Genomic DNA, 24782 nt, shown 5'->3' on the forward strand with positions numbered 1-24782 from the left:
CTCTGCATACTTATAGCAATAATTATTTATTTTCTATCAAATATTATGTATCTCTATCTTTATTCAACTTCGTTACGGTATATTACACTAATAAAATATCACGTCTGAATTTATTTATTTATTTTATTTCTGTGTCCGAAATCAAGCCTTGTAAAAAATTATATTGATAAAAAAAATATTACAGTACCCAAATAATAAATTAATAAGTCCCCCATACCCATTGTTGGGTTGTTAAAGAAAAATGAACCATCTGTTTTAATCATTCATTTCTTTTATGAACAACTGACCACTTTTCAGCGCTCTAGCAAATACACTTCTCATCAAAAAAATCTTAACACTTTACCTATTGTTTTTGTCCTGGTTTTTCACAAAAGATAATTCATTCCATAAAAAAAAACCTAATTTTTTCGCCATTGGCACAATTAGAAATTATAATTTCATTTGTTTATCCTATATATAAAATTAATCACTGTTTTGAGACAAATGTGTATTTAGGGTTGGAGTAGAGTTTCTTCGTTTAAAAACTAAAAATTAGCGCTTATCTTTAAACTTTTTGTTTCTTAATTCATTTAGGTACCGTAGGTTAATTAGGTTTTAGGCACGTCTGAATAAAGCTTTTATTTTCTAAAACATAAAATGGATACTTATTACTTCGCCCGCAGAGGCCGCCCGAGTGGTGTCATTGCTCGATTCAGGACTTGGTCTAAGATTGCATATAAACCTATCATCTGTTAATATTATTAGACGGGAATCGAACCCTGTTACCACAACAGTTTAAGAACAGTGCTAATTAATGAATGTAGAAGATTATGTATTTTAAATAAAAAAATGTATATATAAATTTGTGTTTTAAAATATCTACTCTACTTAGAGCGACCTACCTACCTACTTACGACTACGATTTCAGTATTATTGAGGTCTGTAATCAATAAGGGTGTTGTTGGTATCATATTTATTCATTGTGAGTTAATTTTTAACCTAAGGAATATGGCATTAAATTTTACAAAAAATAAAAATGTTACAAGAGTCGCTGACGCTCTGTATGACGCTCGTTCTATAGAATTAATATCAAATATTGAATAAAATGCCATATTTGTGGTAACTATGTTATAAGTTATAACTAATGGGTTTTGTTTAAGTTTACATCACATTATTTTGCTTGCCTATTTAGTGGTGGTCTCCATATGCCAGTACAAGCGAATATAATTAGAATTTTCAATAACATCAAGAAGTAAAATCAAAAAATGATCTCTTGTTTCACACAATTTGACTATCGGTATCAGTATCAGTAGATTCTTGATAATACATTATTTATTGTATCTATTTTATATTTTGTGTCCTATTTTTGATAATATTTGCATACTTCCAATAACCATTTGTTATAGGTATGTCAAGTTGGGGTAAATCAATGAAAATACAAATGTCCACTCGGAAAATATATTTCAATTTTATAAAATCAATTTCAGGCAATTTAACTTGCATCCTTTGTACATACATAACAGCATAATTTATAATTTTTACACATTTATTTCAAAATATTATTAAATTCTATTTTGTGCATTTATAAAACATAAGTAAGTTCACAAATCTACATATCTGCAGTATTTTCAGAGAAGAAAATATTAACTTTTGTTATTTTACTAAAAGTGAATTACTATAACTTCTCTATTAACTGACAAGTGATGCTGTTAGATCAACAATTATTCTACTGCAATCTAAAAAGACGACATAACAAACAAAATGCATAAATGGTTATGAACGAACCACGAAGAAAAAGTTTTGGCTTGAAATAAATAGATGGTCCAAATTTTAGAAAGCTCTCACATAAATATGATACCTAGATAAACAAATAAATTTTCTCTAGCAATGGCCTAGTTGTAGGACAATGGTCCATCATCTCAGTACATCCTTTAGAAATATGCCATACTTTTGAATGATTATTGCAAAATTTCAACCATCTATTTATCGGACCTTTTATAATTACATTATTCGTAAGGTACAATAGGTAATCTACACTATAAATTTTATAAATAAACTCTGATTTTGTTGGGACCTGCTGAGGTATTAATAATTATTTATTACAATAAGTTACCAACTGCAATTTGGACAAATGTTTAACTACTTAAACTATTTATGATATCTATCATAGAAATAAGACATTCCATATAAGTATATACTAAACTGTACACTTTAGTCTCACAGGATACACTAGGCCTCACGAGACGCACTTTTCAGTCCTTTTTACACTTTGACGTTACTATACATGTTGATATGTGCTATGTACAGATGGCGTGGTCAGCCAGCGGTATCACAGAAGCGACGAGGCATGATGCGGCACGGGCGGCGCCGCGCACCCCCGTCACACTAACGTCCCGGGCTTCACGTCCAAATGATGCTCTGGTGACCTCCCTCCCACCCCACTCTCTCCTTGACTGTTTTCCTCCGAATCTGAACAGGATTCCGAACTTCCCTTTTTGCCTCCGTTGTGTGTTTTCACATGCTTTGCGAGATGATCGGACCTCATAAATCGCTTATTACACACGGGGCACGCGAATCTCTTTTCTCCAGTATGCGTGCGAAGGTGTCGTTGTAATTCATCGGATCGTGTAAATCGTTTGCCACAAAATAGCCAATTACATACGAACGGCCGCTCTCCGGTATGCCAGCGTAAATGAGCTTTTAAATGAGAAGTCTTTCCGTATACTTTTCCACATCCTGGAATGTGACAACTGTGAATATTTTTTTTACGTAAATGAGCTCCGGCGGGTCCGAGACGTTCGGCTTCTTGACAGTTAGGACAGTCACATGTAGCTCTACCGGCGTATCTTCGTTGCGACCGTGGTGATGGAGCTTGTGCAGGGGGTGCAGGGGAGCCGGGCGCATGTAGTCCAAAAGATCCTTGGGTGGGTAACACAGATTTGTAAGCGTCTTGCAATAGGTGAGGTGCCGGTGGGAGTAAATGAGCGCCACCCGAAAGAGAATGAGTGAGTTGTGAGTAGTCTTGGCCTGCATAATTTGCCATTTGACCTCCAACGTCTAGCCAACCACTATGAACATCCCACCAAGTGCTTCCGACTGCCCCTACGCCACCCATTTCTGCCGCTTTGAGTGCTCCACTACCTCCTCCACCTCCAACATTAAAAGGCCAGGATTCGTAAGGATGTCTAGAATACATTGATCCAAGACTTGCGCTCGATTCACTTTTTCCAAGAAGTTGGTCTCCTGATGATGGGAAATATAGGTCATTTCCATAGGTGGGTGCTGCTGCACATGATGTCGGTGCCCGTCCGTACGGCGTACAAGACGGCGGCTGTGTGCGAGGGGCTACTCCAGTACCTGGCGGGGAATGCGTCCCCGGACTTTTCTTCCACGGATGAAATCCCTTGCCCACTGCAGCGTCGGCAAGCGGGGGAGGAGATTTGCTTGACAACTTGTTACACTGGGCTGCTAGCATCGCCAAAGGCGTGCCGCGTAAGCTCGGATGCTCCTGGAAAAACGAGAAGTCAATAATTATTCATCACGACCATAAACGTGATACGATTTTAATTAACTGAGCGAGTTTGAACCGTGAGAATCTGTTTTAGTGTCGAATCTGATTTATAGCCTAATTTATATGGGAATCAATGCTGCGGCGTTAAGCCTGGGGCGTTTAAAACAATATAAATAAATTAAGAAAAGGTTATAGGTGGTGCATTCACAATTAAGCAGATCGGTGACAGCTCCCGACCGCTACCGCTCGACATCGCCGCAGGACGTCGTAATTAATAAATGCCTCCTAACGACGTTGTACAAAATACAAATGCCATTTAAAAATTTAACATCAATCGCGTGCAAATCGCAACTTGAAGTTCATAAGTCTTATTATTCTTGTTTTTTATATTGAATTTAATTTATTAACGTATTTAGGCATATAATATAACTAAATAATAATCCTTTCCCCGGTGTTTTTATCCTGTTGTGTAAGGATGAGTGGGAACGGTATATCCGACCGGATATTTCACCCCAATATGAGACAAAGGCTCAATAAAAAAGCTTCATTGAGAACAATAATATAATCCGGGGCTCGGGACACAGGACGGGATGAAGGGTGCGGGGTTCAACCACGCCCATTACATTGTGATTGGTGCAGCTGTCGTTCCAGTGTGCGCGGGGCTTTACATCTAAAATTTTATATGCGCTATTTTATATCTTTTGATTTTTTCATGAATATAAATGTTCATAACATTAAACTCCTACGATAGATAAATATAAAGGTGCCACAAAAAGAAAGCACACCAGCAGTACCTAATGTAAAGAAAAGTTATTCCATTACGTCTGCAATTACCAAGCAACTTAATAATATTATTATTGGCATTTGCATGTTTTCTCGTATTTAATTTCAGTAATAGTACTTACTACTGGAATCGTCGAATTGTTATCAGCTTAATCTGAGTCGTATTTTATTATGGGTCTCAATCAACTCCATGACAATTACGATTACCATAAAAACATAATAAAAACCACCAAATTGCGCTATGAAGTCTCCGGTCATTTACATCTGAGTAAATGAAAAAGTGGATACATCTATTCCACTAGACAGTGCCCATTAATTTTTATGAAGTCTATATTAAATTGATGTTTGCTCGATCTCAATAATATCTATTAGTAAATTTGCATTAAAATTAAGTATATTTGGTCAAACCTGTTTATTAACCGACATGTTTATGATCAAGTTCGCAACCACTCGAAAATACTCTACATTTTTCTATTACATTTTTCCAATGATTATTTTACAGCAATGGCAAATTCTGTTGCATATTAATCTGTTTCTGAAAGAGCCTTTTATAAACTTTAGAGGCTATGTCAGTATGTCTATAGACATTCATTAGGTACCTATGTAATTTTTCAATTTCTTTTTTTTTACATTTTTCACAAAATTTTAAAGGCCAATCTGAACAATCTTACAGCAACTTATTTAATCCGAATTATGAGAGTAGAATTAACGTGAGAAGGCGACGGTCATTCATAATTACGTAGGCATTATGGCTCATTCGGGTCCCGAAATGGAGTGATATAGGTAATTGGTCAGAGTTGGTTCCAAGATTGGATCAAAGCGGAGATGGAGGGCGAGCCGACACCGCGGCGCCGCGCAGCATTACAGTCTTGATAACCTTTCCTTGTCAAAAATGACGAAGATCTTTTGTTACAAAAAACGCGGGAAATCAAATCGTCGTTTGTGTGATGTTACGGGTGTGATGTAACTTTCTTCTTAAATTAATTGTAACCTTATTTGCTTTCAGTTCAAAGAGCTAACTATGTAATACTTTTGATGAAATTTTCCTTTTCCATCATAATAAACGGTAAACGGTAACCATGTAAATGTTCAATGAAATACTTATAAGGGTATTAAATATAACGCTAATATAATAAATAATATCGTTGATAATATAATAAATTATACCTAGACCACCTGGAATTACCTAGAATAGCTTGGAATCAGTTGCTCGTATTAAATAAATTATTTAACATTTATCTAATATGAGTCATAAAATTTAATAGTTTATCACAATTAAATTACTCACATTAATGTGAGAGGCTAATAAATCGTAGAGAACGTGGGCAGCGCAGGCGCAGGCAGCAAGTCAGCACGTCTCACTCTTATTGGATAATTTAAAATTATCTACCAAAATTATGATGAACCCAAATGAATATTCAAGAGAAACGCTTAGCCCTCGCCGTGTTATTATGATGATCGTGAAGTCGTTACTGAGAAAATTGTATTTCATAAAATTCATAACTATACTTATTACCTAATATTTTTCCGAAAACACGTTATTGAAAGTAATGAGGCCAATCATCGATCTCTATGTGCTCAGCGGATTATACGGTAAATTGCTTATTTATTATCTGCCTGTAATTACTTCGCGGTATATTCGTGTTTGTAATTTTCTCATGACGAAAGGGTGAAATTTTGGTGTACGGCACAAATATGTGTACACTGCAGTACACATATTTGTGCCGTACGCAATTAATTTGTAGAGATTCTTGTGCGACGTGTTCATTAAAGATACAATTTTTTCTGACGCTAAACGCAAAAGCAATTGGAGCGGCATAATTTATTGACTCGCCGATAGCTCGAAAGTAAATTGTCGTCGGCTAATTGTGCAATTAGAGAATTACCGAGTTAATTCCGGCTGAAACTGTACGCAATGATGTAGCTAGTAGCTACCCTCGGGGCTAAATCTCCCCAACACAACATTCTAATGCAAATCAACTCATGTCGCATCTACAATTTATGACATATTGTCTGGTTTTGTCATTTAAACCAATCTAATGGCGTTTGTGAATTTAGGGGCAGCTTTATAATAGTAATTTTGGTAGATAGAGCTTTTTATACGTTTTTTTTGTTAGGAAATTTAAATGAAGCGTTACTATAAGTAAATAGTGTTATAGTATATAACGGAAAAATTAAAAAGGGGATATAAGAATTTGAATTTAAGTGTTGGCAATAATTTTTATAATTTTCATAAAGGTAATTTTATAACGTGAGGGTAATTCCAAAATACTTACTTATACCATAAGTCATATTTTTGTTAAACTTTATTTGAATTTGAATGTATAACATATTATTATGCTTGTCGACTATCATAATATATTATGCTATGCGATATAGGCTATTGATTTATCGCGTCGTTACCGCCCAATTAGTGAGTGACGTCATGTTACAAAATGGTTTGATGGTGATTTTCTAGGGAAAGCGTAACTCGATAATTACGGAGGAAATCGTTAAGCGAAGGGTTTCATCTTTATCACTCGATATCCGACTCTTATCGATTATACCAGAAATAATTTTCACATTTTCCAATGATAATATCTAATATCTATCATATAACATTAAAGTTTATCATCATATTGACAAATAGGTACGCACAAACTAATATTTGTGCGTATTATAATTTAATTAATTATTTATTTAGTATTAGTATATGCGTAAATAGTAAACAAAAAGAACAGTAGAAACTTCATTATTAATGATCCCAATTAATTTAAAACATGATCACAATGATCCCAATTAATTTAAAACTCTTTTCTTCTGTTAACATACCGGTAAAAAGACAAATAAACGAGCGAAAAAGCAACTGTTTTGACATTATAATTGATTGTAGGAAAAAAAAACTTAAGTATTAGATAGACTTTAGAATTATGATAAAGAAACTACCTATTCTAAAAAATCACATCTTATAGATAGTAGGCTCTATACAAACATTTGACTTTTACAGTTTATTGATTTATCTGCTATAGTAATCTCAAAAAAGTCTGACGACGAAAAATAATAATAGGTTCGAATTAAGTAAAAGATAATGGAACACAGACATTATTTCTACATTAAGAGCCATTCAACACGCGATCCACGGCGGATGACTTTGAAACATTGCAATTTATTTTATCACATTAATGTTACTTTTATGAAAATTTTAATGTTTATTCAGCATTAAATCTTATAAGAAATGGAAGTACAAATTACGTTGATTTCATGATAATTTCCAGATAATGCTAACGTAATGACTTTAAATGTAAAAAAATCGTTTCTTAACCAGTTCTGTTAGTGAGTAATTGAGTATTCTTCGATAAATCTCAAAGTAAAGTATTTCATAGCCCGCGGCACACATTGTACTGACTACAGAATGAGCACGAGCATGTCTCACTCATTACCACACCATTTAAGTGACTTATCCAAAATATACGAACAACACATTCCTTTGGGCATTATGAATAGTCTAACATGGTTATTGATCCATTGTGGATAACCTTGCTATTAGGACAAATAAAAAATATACGAAATTTACCAATTTCATGCAGATTTCTTGGCCATTTGTTTACTATTAGAGCAGGCTCCAAGGAGATGTTCGTTTGCAAAAATAGCGGACCTAAATCTGACTTCTGATATATATTGTATAGATCCCAGACATCCTTTAGACAGATGTTGCCAACCAGTTTTGTGGTCCCCCTGCCCCCACCCCGGTAATTAAAATAAATATGGCATACAAAGAATAAAATAAAAATTTCCAAAACATGCCGTGTGGGATATCAAATGAAAGAGCTTAAATGAATGAATGAATGAATGAATGAATGAATGAATGAATGAAAATACTTTATTTGCACCAACACAAGGAGACAATATGAAAAAACACATGCAAACAAACGCGTACAAAAAGGCGGCCTTATCGCTAAAGCAGCGATCTCTTCCAGGCAACCTTTAGTCGAGGATCATGAGAATTACGTTTTATGATGAGGTTGATGGTGCAGAACACAAAAATCATTAAATAAATAAGTATAAGACTACATATATTATACATATACATACATACGGATATTATAAAGATAAATAGTAAATATTTAGCTGCTTTTTAAACTCATTTAATGTCCCTGCCCTTCTGATTTTGTCGGGCAAACTGTTCCACAGCCTGATAGCACGGACCGTAAAGGAACAGTCATAGAAATTAGATCTGTGAATAGGAACATGTAATAGGAGTTTATTACAGGATCGCGGGGAACGGGTGGAGGAGTTCAGGAACTGGAAATTACTTTTAAGGTAGGAAGGCGTATTTGGACAGAAAAGGATACAGTACAATAGGTTTAGGATATGAGCATTCCGGCGGAGTCTGATAGGGAGCCACTTGAGTCTTGTGCGGAATTCACTAATGTGATCATATTTGCGCAGACCAAAAACAAATCTCACACAGAAGTTCTGGAGACGCTCAAGACTATCAAGTTGGAATTCAAGGAGGTCAGGATAGGAGACATCTGCGTAATCAAAGAGGGATAGGAGAAGGGACTGAGCAAGAACAATTTTAGTGGGAATAGGCAGAAAGTTCCTAAGTCGCCTGAGAGAACCAGCTGCTGCAAACACTTTTTTCCTAAGTTCTTTAAGCTGATTTGTCCACGATAATGTTTCATCGATAAAAACACCAAGACTCTTAACAGTAGAACTGTAAGGAATGTCAGTGTTATTTATGCAAATTTTAGGTAAAGAGGACCAATCAATTTTAGAAATAAGCGACTGACTTCCAATAATAATCACCTGCGATTTCTTCGGATTAATACATAGACCATGGTCGCGGCTCCAATTACTAATAATACGTAGATCATCATTCGTGAGTGCAACTTTCCTACTTAGGTCCTCCAGTGATGAATGGCAATAAATTTGCAAATCGTCCGCGTACATATGGTAGAGACTGGATATACCCGAAGTGATGGAGTTGATAAATAAGGAGAACAGGAGAGGGGAGAGCACACTACCCTGAGGAACGCCAGACGTAACATCAGACCAGGATGAGTAACACTCGTCCAGTAGAATGCGCTGCCGGCGGCCCTCGAGATAGCTGCTAAACCAATTAATCACTGCCGGAGACATGTTGAAAGAAACGCGTAGCAAGCTCAACAACACATCGTGATCAACTGTGTTAAATGCGTTACTAAAATCAAGTAGTGTAAGTATTGTGAGCTGCCGTTTGTCCATACTCAATCTAATATCGTCTGTGATCTTGACTAACGCAGTGGCCGTACTATGACCTGGACGGAAACCGGACTGGAAGGGGTTGAGAAGGTTGTTTTTATTGAGGAAACTTGAGAGTTGCTGCTGCACTAATCGCTCAAAGACTTTTGAAAGGAAAGGTAATATGGATATAGGTCGAAAATCGGAGCTTATTGAGTAGATCACGAATATATAGCATACTATAACATTTCTTACACTTTCTCTAAGATTTTTTAGAAAATTTACGAAAATGCTCCATTTTTGAGTTAACTTTAAACCACTATAGATTGAAAACTCATGAATATATTTTTTAAATTATTATTTTAAATAATTAACAATAGTCCATTGTTTACGATTCAATAGTTTGTAATAAGTGAGCTATATGTATGTGGTGGATTTGATGACCCCACAAAATGTTTTAAATTGCAAGGCGCAACTTTCACTGAAGTTACCGATTTGAAATCTAATCACACAGAGGCTGATTCAAGAGTGTTCTGCCATATTGCAGAGATAATTATTCTAAGCCCTGACACCGATATTTTTGTATTAGGCCTTTATTTCTGGCATAAACTTGAAAAAATACTCGCCATCTTTGAATGCTCCCCCACTCCCCCATGAAACTATTTCACTGTACGAACTATTGAATCGTACAATGGACTATTGTTAATTATTTAAAATAATAATTTAAAAAATATATTCATGAGTTTTCAATCTATAGTGGTTTAAAGTTAACTCAAAAATGGAGCATTTTCGTAAATTTTCTAAAAAATCTTAGAGAAAGTGTAAGAAATGTTATAGTATGCTATATATTCGTGATCTACTCAATAAGCTCTTTCATTTGATACCTCACACGGCATGTTTTGGAAATTTTTATTTTATTCTTTGTATGCCATATTTAATTACCGGGGTGGGGAGAGGGGGACCACAAAACTGGTTGGCAACATCTGTCTATAGGATGTCTGGGATCTATACAATATATATCAGAAGTCAGATTTAGGTCCGCTATTTTTGCAAACGAAACTCCTCTGAGAGTCCGGTCTATACTATAATATAATATCTTTAACAATTTTATTATCGCCTACGAAAACAAAAGAGATCGGCCACCAATAGACCGTGACAGTTTGAATTTAGTGACAAAAAGCCGCCCTCGCATATGTCGAATCAAACGCACATGCGCATGAAAGGAACCGGACTACGTCACAAGCCGATAATTGGCATTTAAATAAATAATTTGGCTCGGAACAATTTGAGGAGCGGTCGCCATGTGGGCGCGTGAAGCGGACTAATGATCGTTGTAACTAGCGCGGTTTCACGCCTTCACTCACCCAAATAAGCCTGTGGCGAACAATATTTGTGATATTATAAACTTTGAACTTTCATTGTGGCTTTATTATTTAGGTAAAATAAAGAACAAATGTTGATACGTGATCGTAACGACAAAAACTATCTTGGGTACCTATTTATTAAAACTTGTAAATAGGCTACTTTTTCTCATTATTTTCTAACAGCTCATCAGTCAGTTTATCACAATTTAGTAAACGTTCTGCCAGGTAAACTTAAATAGGTAATAACCATAGTAATATTTTGCGTGACGGAATTTGCTCCAAAATTTCAAAGTGACGCCCGACCTTCATAAGCTGGGTGGAGATAATAAGAGCAGCAATTTGACGAACCTGTTCTGTGTCGACAAAAAAGCGAACTAAATGAAACAGGGATCTCTTGCTTCGGCTTTTGTTCTCGCTTGTTACTTGCATACTTTGTATATTATGATTCTAGTGAAAGAACATTTGTAAAATGGTACCTCCAATTACATATTGGCATACACATTGCATTGTACGATTGTGAATCCAGAATCAACATTACAAGACTAGTTTATTTACGTAAATAATTAAAACTATATTCAAGGGTATAACAACAAATGACCGCGAAAGAAATAGAATGATTGTTTCAATGTAGAGCTTGTGGTAGAGCTAAGAGCGACGCGACCGGCCGGCGTCACGATGCGTGAATTAGCATTACCTACTACGAATATAATTTCGCAAGATAAATCAAACGAATGTCAGTTACAAATCTCAAAAGGAAAAAGTTCAAGGCCGTGTTGCGAATATAGTGGATGTCTTGCACGGTTGCGTGCTCGCCTTGGGCCTCCACTCAGCGTCGACACTTCCGAGAAAACATCGTTAAACTCACGTATTTTTGGTAGCTACATAATTCCAGTAATTTCCACAAAAATTATAATAATTAGGTCCATTTATATGATAGTAACAAACAAATAAAATATTTGGAGCATTGCCCAGGGCGTCCGCGTCGGTGTTTAACTTTGATATGTTTTGTATTTAAGAATATCTATTTCACTTTTATTGATTTTACGAAGCTCTCATATCCATATTCAGTAATTTAGCTTAATATTCGTCTCGAAACAGGAGTTGGAATTTATTTTGAAATTCATTGGCCACTGCGTATAATGAAGAAAAAAAGACAAAAAATGTGTATAGAATAGTTGGGCTTTCTTTATAGATATAATTAATCATTTTGGTTTGACCAATTATAGTATAATTTAAAAAATAATATCAATCTAGTATAGAACTAAGCAAAAAATTTAACATAAAATAATAATTAAAAGACTTATAAATATTAAATACCCCATAACAGGTGTGAATATAAAAGATACAGTAGTCGTAATTACCTACGTAAGTAGTTCTGTAATATCTGGTACATTGACTCTTCCTTAAATACAGAGTACTATTCAATAGATGGGGCTTTATTTTTTCTACTACTTCTTTGTACTTTTTCTTGTTTGTGAGTGTAGTGAACAAGGTATTAATTGCTGAGAAAATTACTCGAGTACATGTCTCGAGGGCATGCAACAAGGAATCATTGTAAGTAGGATAGTCTTTGAGCATAAAAAATAATCATTATGAACTCCTACTTTTATTTCCCTCCAATTATACTAACACGAGATTATCATTTCTTCAATATTTTTTATTCATATGTTGCATAATTATTCCATCCGTATCTAATTACCCATTTTACTTGTTGATTTAATTTGATAGAAAAACTGATATGTCGAGCGGATACCGCATGCGTACTGACATCGGTATAAATAAGAGTTCTTTGTAACAATAGAGACAATTAGATAAGCAATAAAATAAAACACTATAATTTTCCATCACGAACGGATTGAAGCAGAACAATCGAGCTCACAGAGTTATGGAAGATAGCAAGCGATTACAAGGCGCCGAGTGTTCAATCGTCACGTACTTATAGCGGCACAAGAACAAAGAGGTATTAAACAATTGGACACACAAAAAGTCCCATAATTCAATTTGCATTCCGCTAGATGGGAATAATGTTCTTCATGAACTGTAGGTATTATGAGCCGCGGGCGACGCGCCATGAGAACTGCTTTCGCCACTTTTCAACACTTCGGCGAATCGATTAGACACGATGCCTTTCGTGACTTAACACGGCCGTTTTCATTTCGAGTACTCGCTGCAATCTGAAGAACATCGCGTATCGATGTTGTTAACGAACGGGATATGTATCGCTCGTATATAGAACGTGTCGACAGGCAAGTCGCCGTCTCGAGTCTCGAATGAGGTGACTCGCGCATTATTATGATAATTCGGGCGGAGTCGATGGTATCGCTGGCTATCCGCTCTCGTAACACAATTGAATTAGCATAGCGGAGTGTTGGCCGCAGCGGGCGGTCTGAGCCACGCGACCACCAATGTACATGGCTAACATTTCATATCTGACTCCTTTTTTATACCAACATTGTGAGGATACCAAATTACGAAACTAATTCCGAATTTTGCGGTCCATCGTCTATTGACTCCATGGTGTGTGAAACTAAAATTCACGTAATGTGTCATAATGTGCAGTTAAATTACGTTTATGAATCGTTATGCACAGCGACTACCATGCGAAACTGATTATATTTTATAACGTTAAATTTGCCTTAAGTCAATAGACCGCAATTAGGTTTCAAACGATATGTAATTGCGTATAAAATGGTCTAATCATATACAAATGTACCTACGTCGCGTCAGTACGCTGTGGCCTAGCGACGTGAATAGGGGACGCGTTCAATGGTTCAATGAAATGACCGCAACGGCCACAATTCCGTTTTTCATTTAATACCATACTTTGAACGACCACTACTACTTATAAAGCAAGGCATTTTAATATTATCTATAAGTTACAGGTGGACTCCGATTTGGTTATACTTATTGCATAACTATAAAAAATCTCTCTCGAGTAACAGGCCGGTTTTATTCCTGACCCTTCTATCTTGTGACCTAGGTACAGATTTACTTAAAGATGACTTAGAGCCGATTTTTCAATCCTTTGTTAAAATTTATCCGTCCAATAAAGTATTACACGAACATTTTAAAATGTCACCTGTAAGGCTGTAAACTGTCATAAACGGACAATTAGAATACTTACATTTTTGAAATGGTAGTTTAATACGTTATTCGATGAATAAGTTTTAACCAAGGATTGAAAAATCAGCCCTTATACAAATAGATATTACGTTTTTAGTGTACGTATAAGCATTCCACGTGTAAAGGTACTACTGCATGTAGTTGTAGGAATGTACAATATTGCCTATATACACGAAAGACGTCCAATATCAAGAGCACACTGTTATATATTGCACGCCTCATAAGCGAAGCGTTGAGGTGGGTACTACTGTCACTTCGCGCAAAACATCTGATTTTTCAAACTTAAAATGTCTGTATGTATCATACATTGCACTTGTAAGATAATACATACACACACATATTAAGAAAAAACACTATTTTTAACATTCATGATATTTTTGATGTCATTTTTGTTATTTAAACTAGTTAAAAAACAGTTTAAAAAAGTTCTGTCTTGGACGTCCGTGTGTCTGTATGTGCGGAGGATTTACTTGTTAACACGATAGCGACCGAAATACTTTACTAATCGAGTCTTTTTTTTTCTCTTACGCTTGAGTATGCTCAGGAATAGAACCCTTTCATTTTTCAGGGTCTGATTCGATGTGGTTTAATTGTTATTAAATAAACAAAAAAAATATCGACTGTTCTCCATAATTTTAGTAAGTATATCTATATATATTCTTTATTTATTTTTATTTTATATTTATAGTGTACTCAAAATTCACCATTATAAACTAGATTCTTTATACTATAAGCCAAGGTTTAAAAAAATAAGTTGGTAGTCAGTCCCTTAAACCTGCGCAGTTTCACATCTATGTGGGGCCACAAGAAAAATAGCTCAATTATTACGGTAGATACCGCTTTCTTTACTTTCCCAACTGTTTTATTTTATTTCTTTTTTATATTTATAGTGTACTCTTTATAAATAATCAATTTTATTGTAAAGGATGAGATTATGAGGCTTGCACTTTTGGATTTTCCAAACTATTTTTGTTTCGTATATAACAATAAGTTTAAGTACAAAAACAATAGTAACAAAGAGACCCTCTAAAGATCATTGCTGCCATTAGTTGGGCCATCAACGACAGACGCGGTTTAAAACCCTTGACTGAGGAAAGTGAAATTCATTGAGGTCGCGTATCGTGAAATATGGCAGGAGGGTGACGTCATACGACCCTCTCCTAATGATAAGTGCAGGGATTTAGAGTATCCTAATAGAAAACGTACTGTGTATTTGTTTGGATGTGTTTATTAGAAGACGGTGCTGGTTAGTTTGGCTTCGGGCGGATTGAGTTAAATTATGTTTATTGTTTGTCATCGGGAAATGTGTATCGTTAAGTATAATTAAGTTATATTATTCATGCTTGAAAACAATGGTACCTATATTATGTAAAAATAGTATACTTTTGTGGACGAAGCAATATAGAGTAAATTTAGTGATTTAAGTTTAACTTTGCAAAAGTTCAAGATAAGCTTTTTTATCTTTTAAGTTTTGTCTTACTTTATTAATACTGAACAAATTTATAGGAATCATGATGTTTCTAAACAAAACAATAACAAATATTAATCTTCTATACATTTGTTTCCTTTCAATAAACCCAGCTGCATTCCTTATTAACCCTAGAACCCTACACTGTATTTGCCTATCCGATTTTCCTACATGGGGTGCTGTGGTACCCCAAAGTAAAAAAAATGTTGGAAAAATAAATAAAACAGAACTTGTTTTAAGTGTTTTATTATTAATGTAAGATAGGAACATGCGATTACAAATCAGCCTTTAAACTTAAACTAAGATAATTAATTTGAGCACTTTTCACATACTTTAATTTGATGCTCCAAACAAATTGGAATTTGGCACTTGTTGCACCTTGTCTTGCTTTTTCGGTCCCTTATTCTAGGACAGAATCCACAGCGTCCTTGTGTATGATGCACCTGAACTGCGCTTTGGTTTGATAGAGGTTTTTTTAGAATACCTGATATGGATTCTTTTATATCCCGCCTCAAAGTTGGCTTTTGTAAACGGTCCTCCAAATGTTTTGTGATTAGACTCAAGGCCAGTTGCCTTAAAAAAGTGCGACGATATTTTATTTCTGGCTTATTGTTTGCAGTTGAACACTTGTGTAAGACCCAAGAATTTATACCAGTTGCATTAAGCATCCCATAAAAGAGGCAAAGTGGCCATCGTCTTGTTTTTCTCTGGACGGAATATTTTTTAGCTATCGCGTCAAACACGTCCACACCCCCTTAAGTTTTATTATAATATTGTATTATTTCAGGGAACTGTACATCATCTGTCTTGTCTGGGGTGTCGTGAAGAGTAGATAACATGATAACTACTATCTTTTGCTTCGATTTCGGTATTACAATTTTCCTTCACTGGGGTGTAGGAGCACCCCAACAACCACCTACACACGACTACGATGCACAGCGGTCGCCGCAAGACTGACCAATCAGAGGCTAATTAACTTAAGAGAAAATACACCGAAGGCCAAATCTGTGAATTAGAAATAACAAAAATCATAGACTAAACAAAATGCTGTGGGGTGCTCGAGCACCCCGGGTAGGGTTCCAGGGTTAACAATACAAGAAATGACCATTAATTTAAAGTGCACAACGAGTAACGACAAATTGCAATCGGAAAATTTACAGTTAAAAGCCGGATGCTGTAGTTAATAGTTTGCAATTTCCTATGAGTCTTATTACCGCCATAATGGGACGCATGCGTGGCTTTACTAAGTAGGGGATTTATTTTTATAACGCCGATTTTAAATGCAGCGTGAGACTTGCCATTAAACGCTAAATGTGTTACAAGTTTAGAGTACATTCAAGTTTTGCAATGTGCATAAAGGCAATTTGAGAACTAAAAAGATGGTAGACTAAAGGAAAAGCATAATTTAATCACGTTTCATCATGTTTTTTTTAATTATTCAGATACCTATGCCTTGTATGTATATTTGCATATATATATGTTGTATATTGTATTTCATCGCTTGTCATTTAAATGTCGCCAGTTAATAGCATTTAACCTTAAGATATTTGCTGAATCACAGTCTCTAACAAAATAGTCCACACGATCATGCTTCGAGATGGATTGTGTATCATTCGCCACGGTGATATGATAAGCCAGTTTGTTGAATGGTCCGGAGAGATCGCCGCGGGTGGCAGGCGACGGGGTGCCCCATTGTGATATAAGTGCTAAACTAATTGTACTTTTCGTGACGGCTTAGCGACACTTGAAGTTCGTGTTTTGGTTTAGGGTGTCTGCGTATGGTTATTAAATTCAGAGTTTGTTTTGATCCTGATAGAGCATTGGTCATAGGTACTAATATTTGCTGGAATGCAATTGGCTTTGTCTTCAGCGTCAAGTGGTCATTAATGCTGAAGCTTCTGTTCAAGCAAGAATAATTCAAAATGTAAGAGGATGAAGATCTCGAACAATTATACAAACAGAATTTATTAAGTTTGAAGTTTGAACTTAAATTGATAAGAACTCTACATAAGAGGCAGTTGCATGTGTCATTAATAGATCTATCTTTCACGAGCGCATACAAAATTGACAGAATCGTGTCATCAGAGCGATAATTTCAACACAAATGAGCATCCGTGTTGGTAGAGTGCGCTGACAGTAGAACAAAGCGGCCGGTGCCGCTCCACTTTTATCGGGTAGTGGGTATTAATTAGTGATGTTGCGTCTTTGAAAATAACCTTCTCCGTTGTCAGGGCATCACGTATTGACAGCGCGATGATGCGATGACGCGCTCCGGCGCCGCGACCGAATGACTTGCATCTAACCTTCATTACCGTCGCCCGCGCCGCTCCACACTAACAAGCCGGGATAATGCAATGAGTTGCAAAAACCCTCGTCTTTGACCGTTCGAACCAACTTCCTCCAAAACATAGCCCTTAAAACGGACACATAAAACTCATTTCCATTTGACACTTATTATATCGAGTTACAGAAGCCGACCACGGTTTCTCCGATGACATTAATGACTTCCAAATCCGACACTTGGTTCTCAAGGGCCCCATTGGAGGCTATATTAGTTTCTTTAAATCATTTGTTGATGCGTAATTTCCATCGGAGCGGTGTGTTCAAACAAAAGATCGTAAGTATATGGACACGAAAAATGATGATGTTCAGCAAAATATGGTATGTTCAAAAAAGTGAAAAAAAAAAGTAAGTTGTCAAATAGTATTTGTTTTGACAATTCATGTATGTGTTTACTTACAGTTAGTTACCTTTATAATCATTACATTTAAGGATTAACTCAGATTAACTAATACACCGTATGACCGTACCTACCTATAGAACACTTAGAAGAATTGAGAGAGTTGCCATAAACATAAAAAATATTTATGCCGGAGATGTAATAGAATACATGCTATATAATACATATATACATATACATGCGTTTTAAATTACTTGTTTCTTCTTTATTCAAACAAAGTGATATTTTCTTTTTACTTTGTATATTATTGCTTGTTTTCTATACATATTACATTATCTCTTACGTTCGTTGAGTTGGTTGAATAATCATCTTTTTGCGAATGCCCTACAATACACAATTTTAACGACTTCTCACATTTAGCTTTCGCGCGAGCGAGTCTAAAGAAAACAAATATGCTGTATACGCAGATAATTTTATTTCCAAGCGTGTGTTAAAGGCGTTTTTCATATAATGTGATTATAACAAGTGTATGAGAACGTTATACCTGGAACAAAGCTGAGCGTAATCAATTATTTCTTAGGATCTCTTCATTTCTATTTATGTATGTATTCTTAGATAGATATTTCATTAGGCAATGGTTTACGGATTTACCACACAAAAGCTGGAACGTAAATGAAATGAAGAGCTGAAGCTTTGATTTGGAAAAACCAAGGTTCGACTAAAAAGAATTAAAAAGTTTATAATTTTATATGCTCTACCCCATCAATTCTTATTAATTTTTATTTTTAGTATGAATGCTATACTATGAACAAATAATGACTGAATCCTTAAAATGCTTTTAGATCAAGTTTCGGAATTATACTTTTATAAAAATGTATCGTAGCGCTCCTTATAACGTTACATAGACTTAATAATTAATTTACCTAGTTCTATAAACATATCCAAACACATTAGACTATAATCCCATAACTAACAGTAACACATTAATTCTAACGAGTTATAAAAAGGTCATTTGTGGTCGCCGCAGGAAGCGACGCAGTAAAGCTGTGGTCAAGCCATTTTAACTGTTTTTCTGCCATACATTTATTTTTCAATAAACCGCAATACGTGGTGAATAAATGTCCCATAAATATGCATAGCTCCGATCGACCAATGGAGGTTGAAATTAATACTGGCTTTATTAATTCAGTCAACGACATGTAAAGACGGGATGTAGGTACTTCCTGAGTGGGAATTATAACTGTAGCTAATACACACACAATTATAGGTAAAATAAGTTGATTGGTTTGTGTAGGCGCGTCAGCACTCCGTACCTACTTATATCTTGCGAAAACACATTTATTTACCGTGCCTATATCAATTTAAAAATAATTCTTTGTTTGTATTTAACATACTTAATTGATAAATGTCACAGGCCAAGAATAAGATCTGAAGAAAAATATTAATTTTAAAACATAATGTAAATGTAACTACGGAAGTTATATGTATACATTGAAATTGCGTGTGTTTATGTTTCTTTAAAAATGTTTATTTTTGTTTTAGTAGAAAGAATACTTGCTACTACCCTACCCATGTAACATTTTGCAGTGATACATCATGCTATTTCTTAGGAGAAGCCATTACAATTGTAGGTACATGTAGAGTTTACCGCAAATGCAAAACAATAATAAACAACATTATCATTAGCCATTGTAAATTATAATAATTGATAAAAGTTTGATGTGCTAAAGCAAAGTCTTGAAGACGGCACGCGTAAGTATTGTTATTTTGTTAAATTTGTCTCGCAGCCGACGCGCGCTGACGGATGCTCCCATAAATAATCCTGAAGAGATAATGAACACGTTACTTTCAGTACTTGTTGCTCGGTTAATTTACAATCATTTATAATTAGTAGTATTGTTGGAATCTATTGGTAATATTGTTTATTTCCAGATGTAACGGCGAGACATAATTTATGGCGATTTCGTCCTATCAACGGGTCTTAACTAACCTATGTTTCACAAATTATTATTTCTACAAGTTATTTTTTGCAATGTATACTAGGGCATAGATAACAAAGAGAACAGAGCAGAAGGTAGATACCTCAGCAGATAATTAATAAAAATAATCAAGAAAGGTACTTAATATCAATAAAATTGTTAATGAAAATATAGCTTACTTAGATTACAAAATAAAGTACAGATGGAGCATGACAACCGCCCGTCGCCCTTGTCAAAGAAAATACGAAATCAAAAACAAATACGTCGCTGCACCAGTGCTATAGCGCATATAGTGTCATGCAATACGTCAAAAAGGGTTTGCAATTTTAGTAAAAAAATGCCGTCTTGTGATAATAAAACGCTGTAAAATTTGTTCCCGAAAACAAAAAAAAAGATAAAACATCGTTTCACAGGTTTTCTGTAGATTATTTGGCTGATTTATTTCTTTAATACGAATAATAATTTTACAGATATGAAGGAATACAAAACTTCAACGTATGTTGCCAGTATTTTGAAAATGAATTTGCCATTTTTATTGGTAAAACGGTAAAATGGTTAAAGGATCTTCAGGGTAATGCTGTTGGATTTTTCGATCGTGAATGTGATTATTTGTATAGTGCACTAAAGGTTCATGATAATGATTAGATTATTTTAATAAGCATAATACATTATTTTTTTACTTTTATAAAGCTTAAAAACGTCATAGTCGTTTTCGCTAGCGATTTAATTTATGTGAACTCCATGATGGATATGATGAAAATAAAATGTCCCGTATTCTCGACTAAAAACTATCGCTATTCGTATTCATATGCTATGAAAAATAAAAAATAATATAATTATTATAGTTTTTATGTAATTTATTTAATAAAAAATTGAATACAATTATTTTGTCCATATATAACTTTAGTAGGCAGGTACTTTATGTAATAAAAGAATTTAAATAAAAATTAAAACTTGACTTCTCATTTATGTATATAGCCTACGTCACTACACTCTACAGCCACTAACATAATAATTCAGATCATTGCAATGAAACCTCACAACTCAAAATCAGTCCAACGGTTTATACTGCAGGGCGTGTCAAAGAAATATTAATATACATACATCCATAAACTCGAAAAACATAACCCTCTTTTTTCCGTAGTCGGGGAAAAATTTGGGAATTTTTTCAATATCTGGCAACATTACACGCACACAGAAGCACCGTGTACGTACAGTGCAGCGGCGAAATGACAGCACACATAGCTTTATTGAAAATGACGATAAATTATTCGGTTTAGTTCGGCAACGCTCCATCTGTCTTTTATTTTGTAATCTAAGATAGCTTATAATTTATTCGAATGCTCCTTGGACATTTGCTTATGTAGGGTAGGTACTCTTAACTGTCAAAATGACATTTCACGCGTAAGCAACCGCCATTGCTTACCTATGTTGTTTTGATGTGACATTTTAAAAATATAAACTTAACATGGACAAACCTGTTTGATAGTTAATACCTATATAGATAATTATTTTAAGGAAACATGAACTAAAATGGATATGTTAGTTGTCTTTCTGTAATAAGGTCAAAGGTGTAAAAGAACAATATGTTTCAGATAGATACACCCTTTACATAATAAGATCAAAATCCACATTCGTTAATGCAGTGATTGAAACATAGTTCTAAAAATGTAACAGGATTCTGTTGAAGACAATGTTTAACGGTTGGCCGGAATGTCGCTTACGCGCAGTAAATATCATTTCCTTGACAGCTTCATTTAAATACCTTTTGTCAATGAACGGGTTAAACACGACGCAATGCGGTGATAAAAAAGATATATGGCAGGGCTTGTCGCTACCGCTCACACCAGATTTATTTTTTTGATAATTGCCTCGTGTATCATGTGACAAATATTTTAATTAGTTGTTAATTTTAACGCTGCGTTAAATTGAATACTTAAATGTTACCTACTAAAAGGATTCTCAATAGACAGATCTTTATAACTTGAGAATTTACAAAGCCGTGTCCTTCTAATAATATCTCATAATATCTAAAGCAAACACTTGAACCCTAAGTGGCTAATCTTCCTAAATTTCCAAATCCAACTTTTGAAAGAAACAAAAAATGGCTTTGCTATCAAAAGTGACAGATCTCGAAGAAGCATTGTTCGCAACGTCACGTCGGACGAATGTCGCATGTTATCCCTGTTATACAGACTCGGATTTGGCGAATTATACGGCACTCGGAGCGACGACAATGCGTCGAGCACCTTAATCCCCACAACAGCCATTTAGTGCCATTACAAATAAAAGTTTGTCGGTTCGGTTCAATGCCACAATGCCATTCAGACTTCACGCTGCGCCCGCTGTGAATGGGCCAACGCCAAAAAAATCTATTAGACACACATAATAGATTCGATGTGATAGTAATGTTCCTGATTGATGCTCCGATGTGGACTACGAGCTACAATTTGCTGCTATGACTTGCTTACGCGTAGTGGAAAATTTATCGACTGCCTATATGATGTGGTTATATTAGATAAGCATCTACATTACCATACTTTCAACACTTATCGTCATTAGACAAAGTACCGTAGTTTGATTGTAAATTTCATACATAAAGTAATGAATTAAGGCATTTAATTACATTACTATCTTGCTTTTATTGAAATTACTTTTTGTTAGTTCCCACACTGTATTTTTTGCAGTAAATAAATCGCTAACCTTTTCTTGTTTTTGTCTAATCTAATTAGGTAGGTATTTACCTATAGGTACATACCCACTATATAATATATCTAATTATGTTACAAAAAATTGCTTAAATCTATTGTGTCTATTCCCGATCGGGCCGCTCGGTGGTCAATGGGTTAAATATTCATTGTTTATAAAATATTTATTGTTTATAAAATAATTATAGCATAGGTACCTAGTTACCTACTTAGGTCTTTTACCTATTGGAATAACTTTATGGAATGTTCCCACAATGTAGGTTGTGTGTGTGTGTACAGTACCTATGTTTTGTTTTTATAAAAATTAAAACGCTAACTTTTTCTTGTTTATAGGTCTTACTTTTTTGTTTAAAAAATAATTATAACCTAGGTAGGATAGTTACCTAGAAGATAGCTATATAAATAGGCATAAGGAACATTAAATTATGTAAACTTGCACAAAAGCTTCACTCTCATAATTGCTGAATTGATAGCATCAGTCTAAAATTAATTCATTGTTCAATGAGAGAATTAGATAATATTGTGTCGATATAATAGAATTATTTCAATCGATACGATACGAACAATGCTGTATTGTTCTCACCGCTTTGATGAGATTGAGAGGCGATATATCAAAATCTATTTTACAATTTGTTTGCGATGACAAATATTTTGGAGTTGTGCTAAGCAATTGTTTATTCAAGCCGTATGGGGTCGTACAATGGGTCTTTGTCACACCTACGATGTAAATAACGTTAAAGGATATAGCAAAATATTTCTATTTCACAAAATTATTTTGAAACTAAAGAACGAGGCTAAATTAGATTTTTTGTAGATTGTGAATGACTCTACATTTTTTGTTTTAGGTCGGTACCTACCTAGAAAGAAGAAAATGACAACAATTTTTACATTAGAATGTTGAAAATACTCTATTGATTACAATACCTAAGTTATTGATGTACGTAACTACAGGTTTTATAATATAACTAGATATTTTTCTGCTTCACTATGTCATCGGAATTGTGAACTCTATCATTCATATCATGGGTGATGGACTGTTTTTATCCAACGTTGTCCAATTTTGAATTAACCCTCATGGAAAAAGTAAAATACATATTTCATATTATGTATCTAATATCAAAATAAAAAGTAGGTAGGTAGGTAAATAAACTTTTGAGGTAGGTAGTCTAAGTTTTTTTAAAATGTAAATACCTACCTAATTGTAAACAGGGTTAAAATATTATTTAATAATTACTCCTACACGTTTATTTTAGAATTTATACAAACAAAATATTAAGTTTAAAAATCCCGTATGTGACTCTAATCTGATAAGACTATAAAAATAAAAACAAACTTACAATACTCTTATTCGGCGGCGCCGGCAGCGGCGCGTACATGTCAGTAATCATCGTATTGTCCACAGATAAGCACTAACACATCGCAATTTGTAACTGGCAATAAAGGTGCGAAATTATAAAATAAATTCAAATTTGGAACGACAGCTTGACAGCTGATGGTTGCACGGTTTGAGGGACGCGGAGCGTTCGACGCGACGTTCGCATGACGTCGGTGTAGGCGCGCATTGGCCCGCATGCGGGTGCGCTTGCAAGTGGTGGGCGGGTCAGCCGGCCGGCCTCTCGTTGGCCCCGCCCACGCGAAGCCCCGCCCCCAAGGTCGTATATCGATCGCGCTCGCTAGACTCCATTTTATTTCGACTTTTGATTTGCATAAACTTTTCTTTGGCTTTGTTTCTAAGTATTTGGTGTGGATTTTTTTTTAGTTTGTTTCAATTAAATATGGTATTATTTTAAGTAATTATGGAAGTTAGTAATTGTTCCTCACTATTTAAACGCTCGATATAGGTATATGAGACGATATAACTACATACCTACTTAAGTAGGTGCCTACTATTACCTACTGCTCAGATAGATATCTATAACAAGGATTATAGTTTCCAATATCATCAATTAAATGATACCTAATAATTAAATTATTATGTACAAAAA

General features: G+C 34.9%; 1 protein-coding gene across 4 annotated transcripts in view; it reads right to left on the reverse strand.

Annotated features, from left to right (window-relative positions):
• Positions 1-1423: 1423 nt before the first annotated feature.
• Positions 1424-24782, reverse strand: part of LOC123690881 (transcription factor Sp9-like) — a 64835-nt gene continuing 41476 nt past the window's right edge. For 3 of the 4 annotated variants that reach the window (XM_045634993.1, XM_045634997.1, XM_045634994.1), the window contains one exon: positions 1424-3487. In XM_045634993.1, the coding sequence (XP_045490949.1) occupies positions 2360-3487 (1128 nt within the window). In that variant the 3' untranslated portion in view covers positions 1424-2359. Of the gene's footprint in view, positions 3488-24134; positions 24333-24782 lie in introns of those variants that run through there. The other variant, XM_045634996.1, reaches the window with a different exon arrangement.

Source organism: Colias croceus, chromosome 4 (assembly GCF_905220415.1).
Source record: "Colias croceus chromosome 4, ilColCroc2.1".
NCBI lineage: Eukaryota > Metazoa > Arthropoda > Insecta > Lepidoptera > Pieridae > Colias > Colias croceus.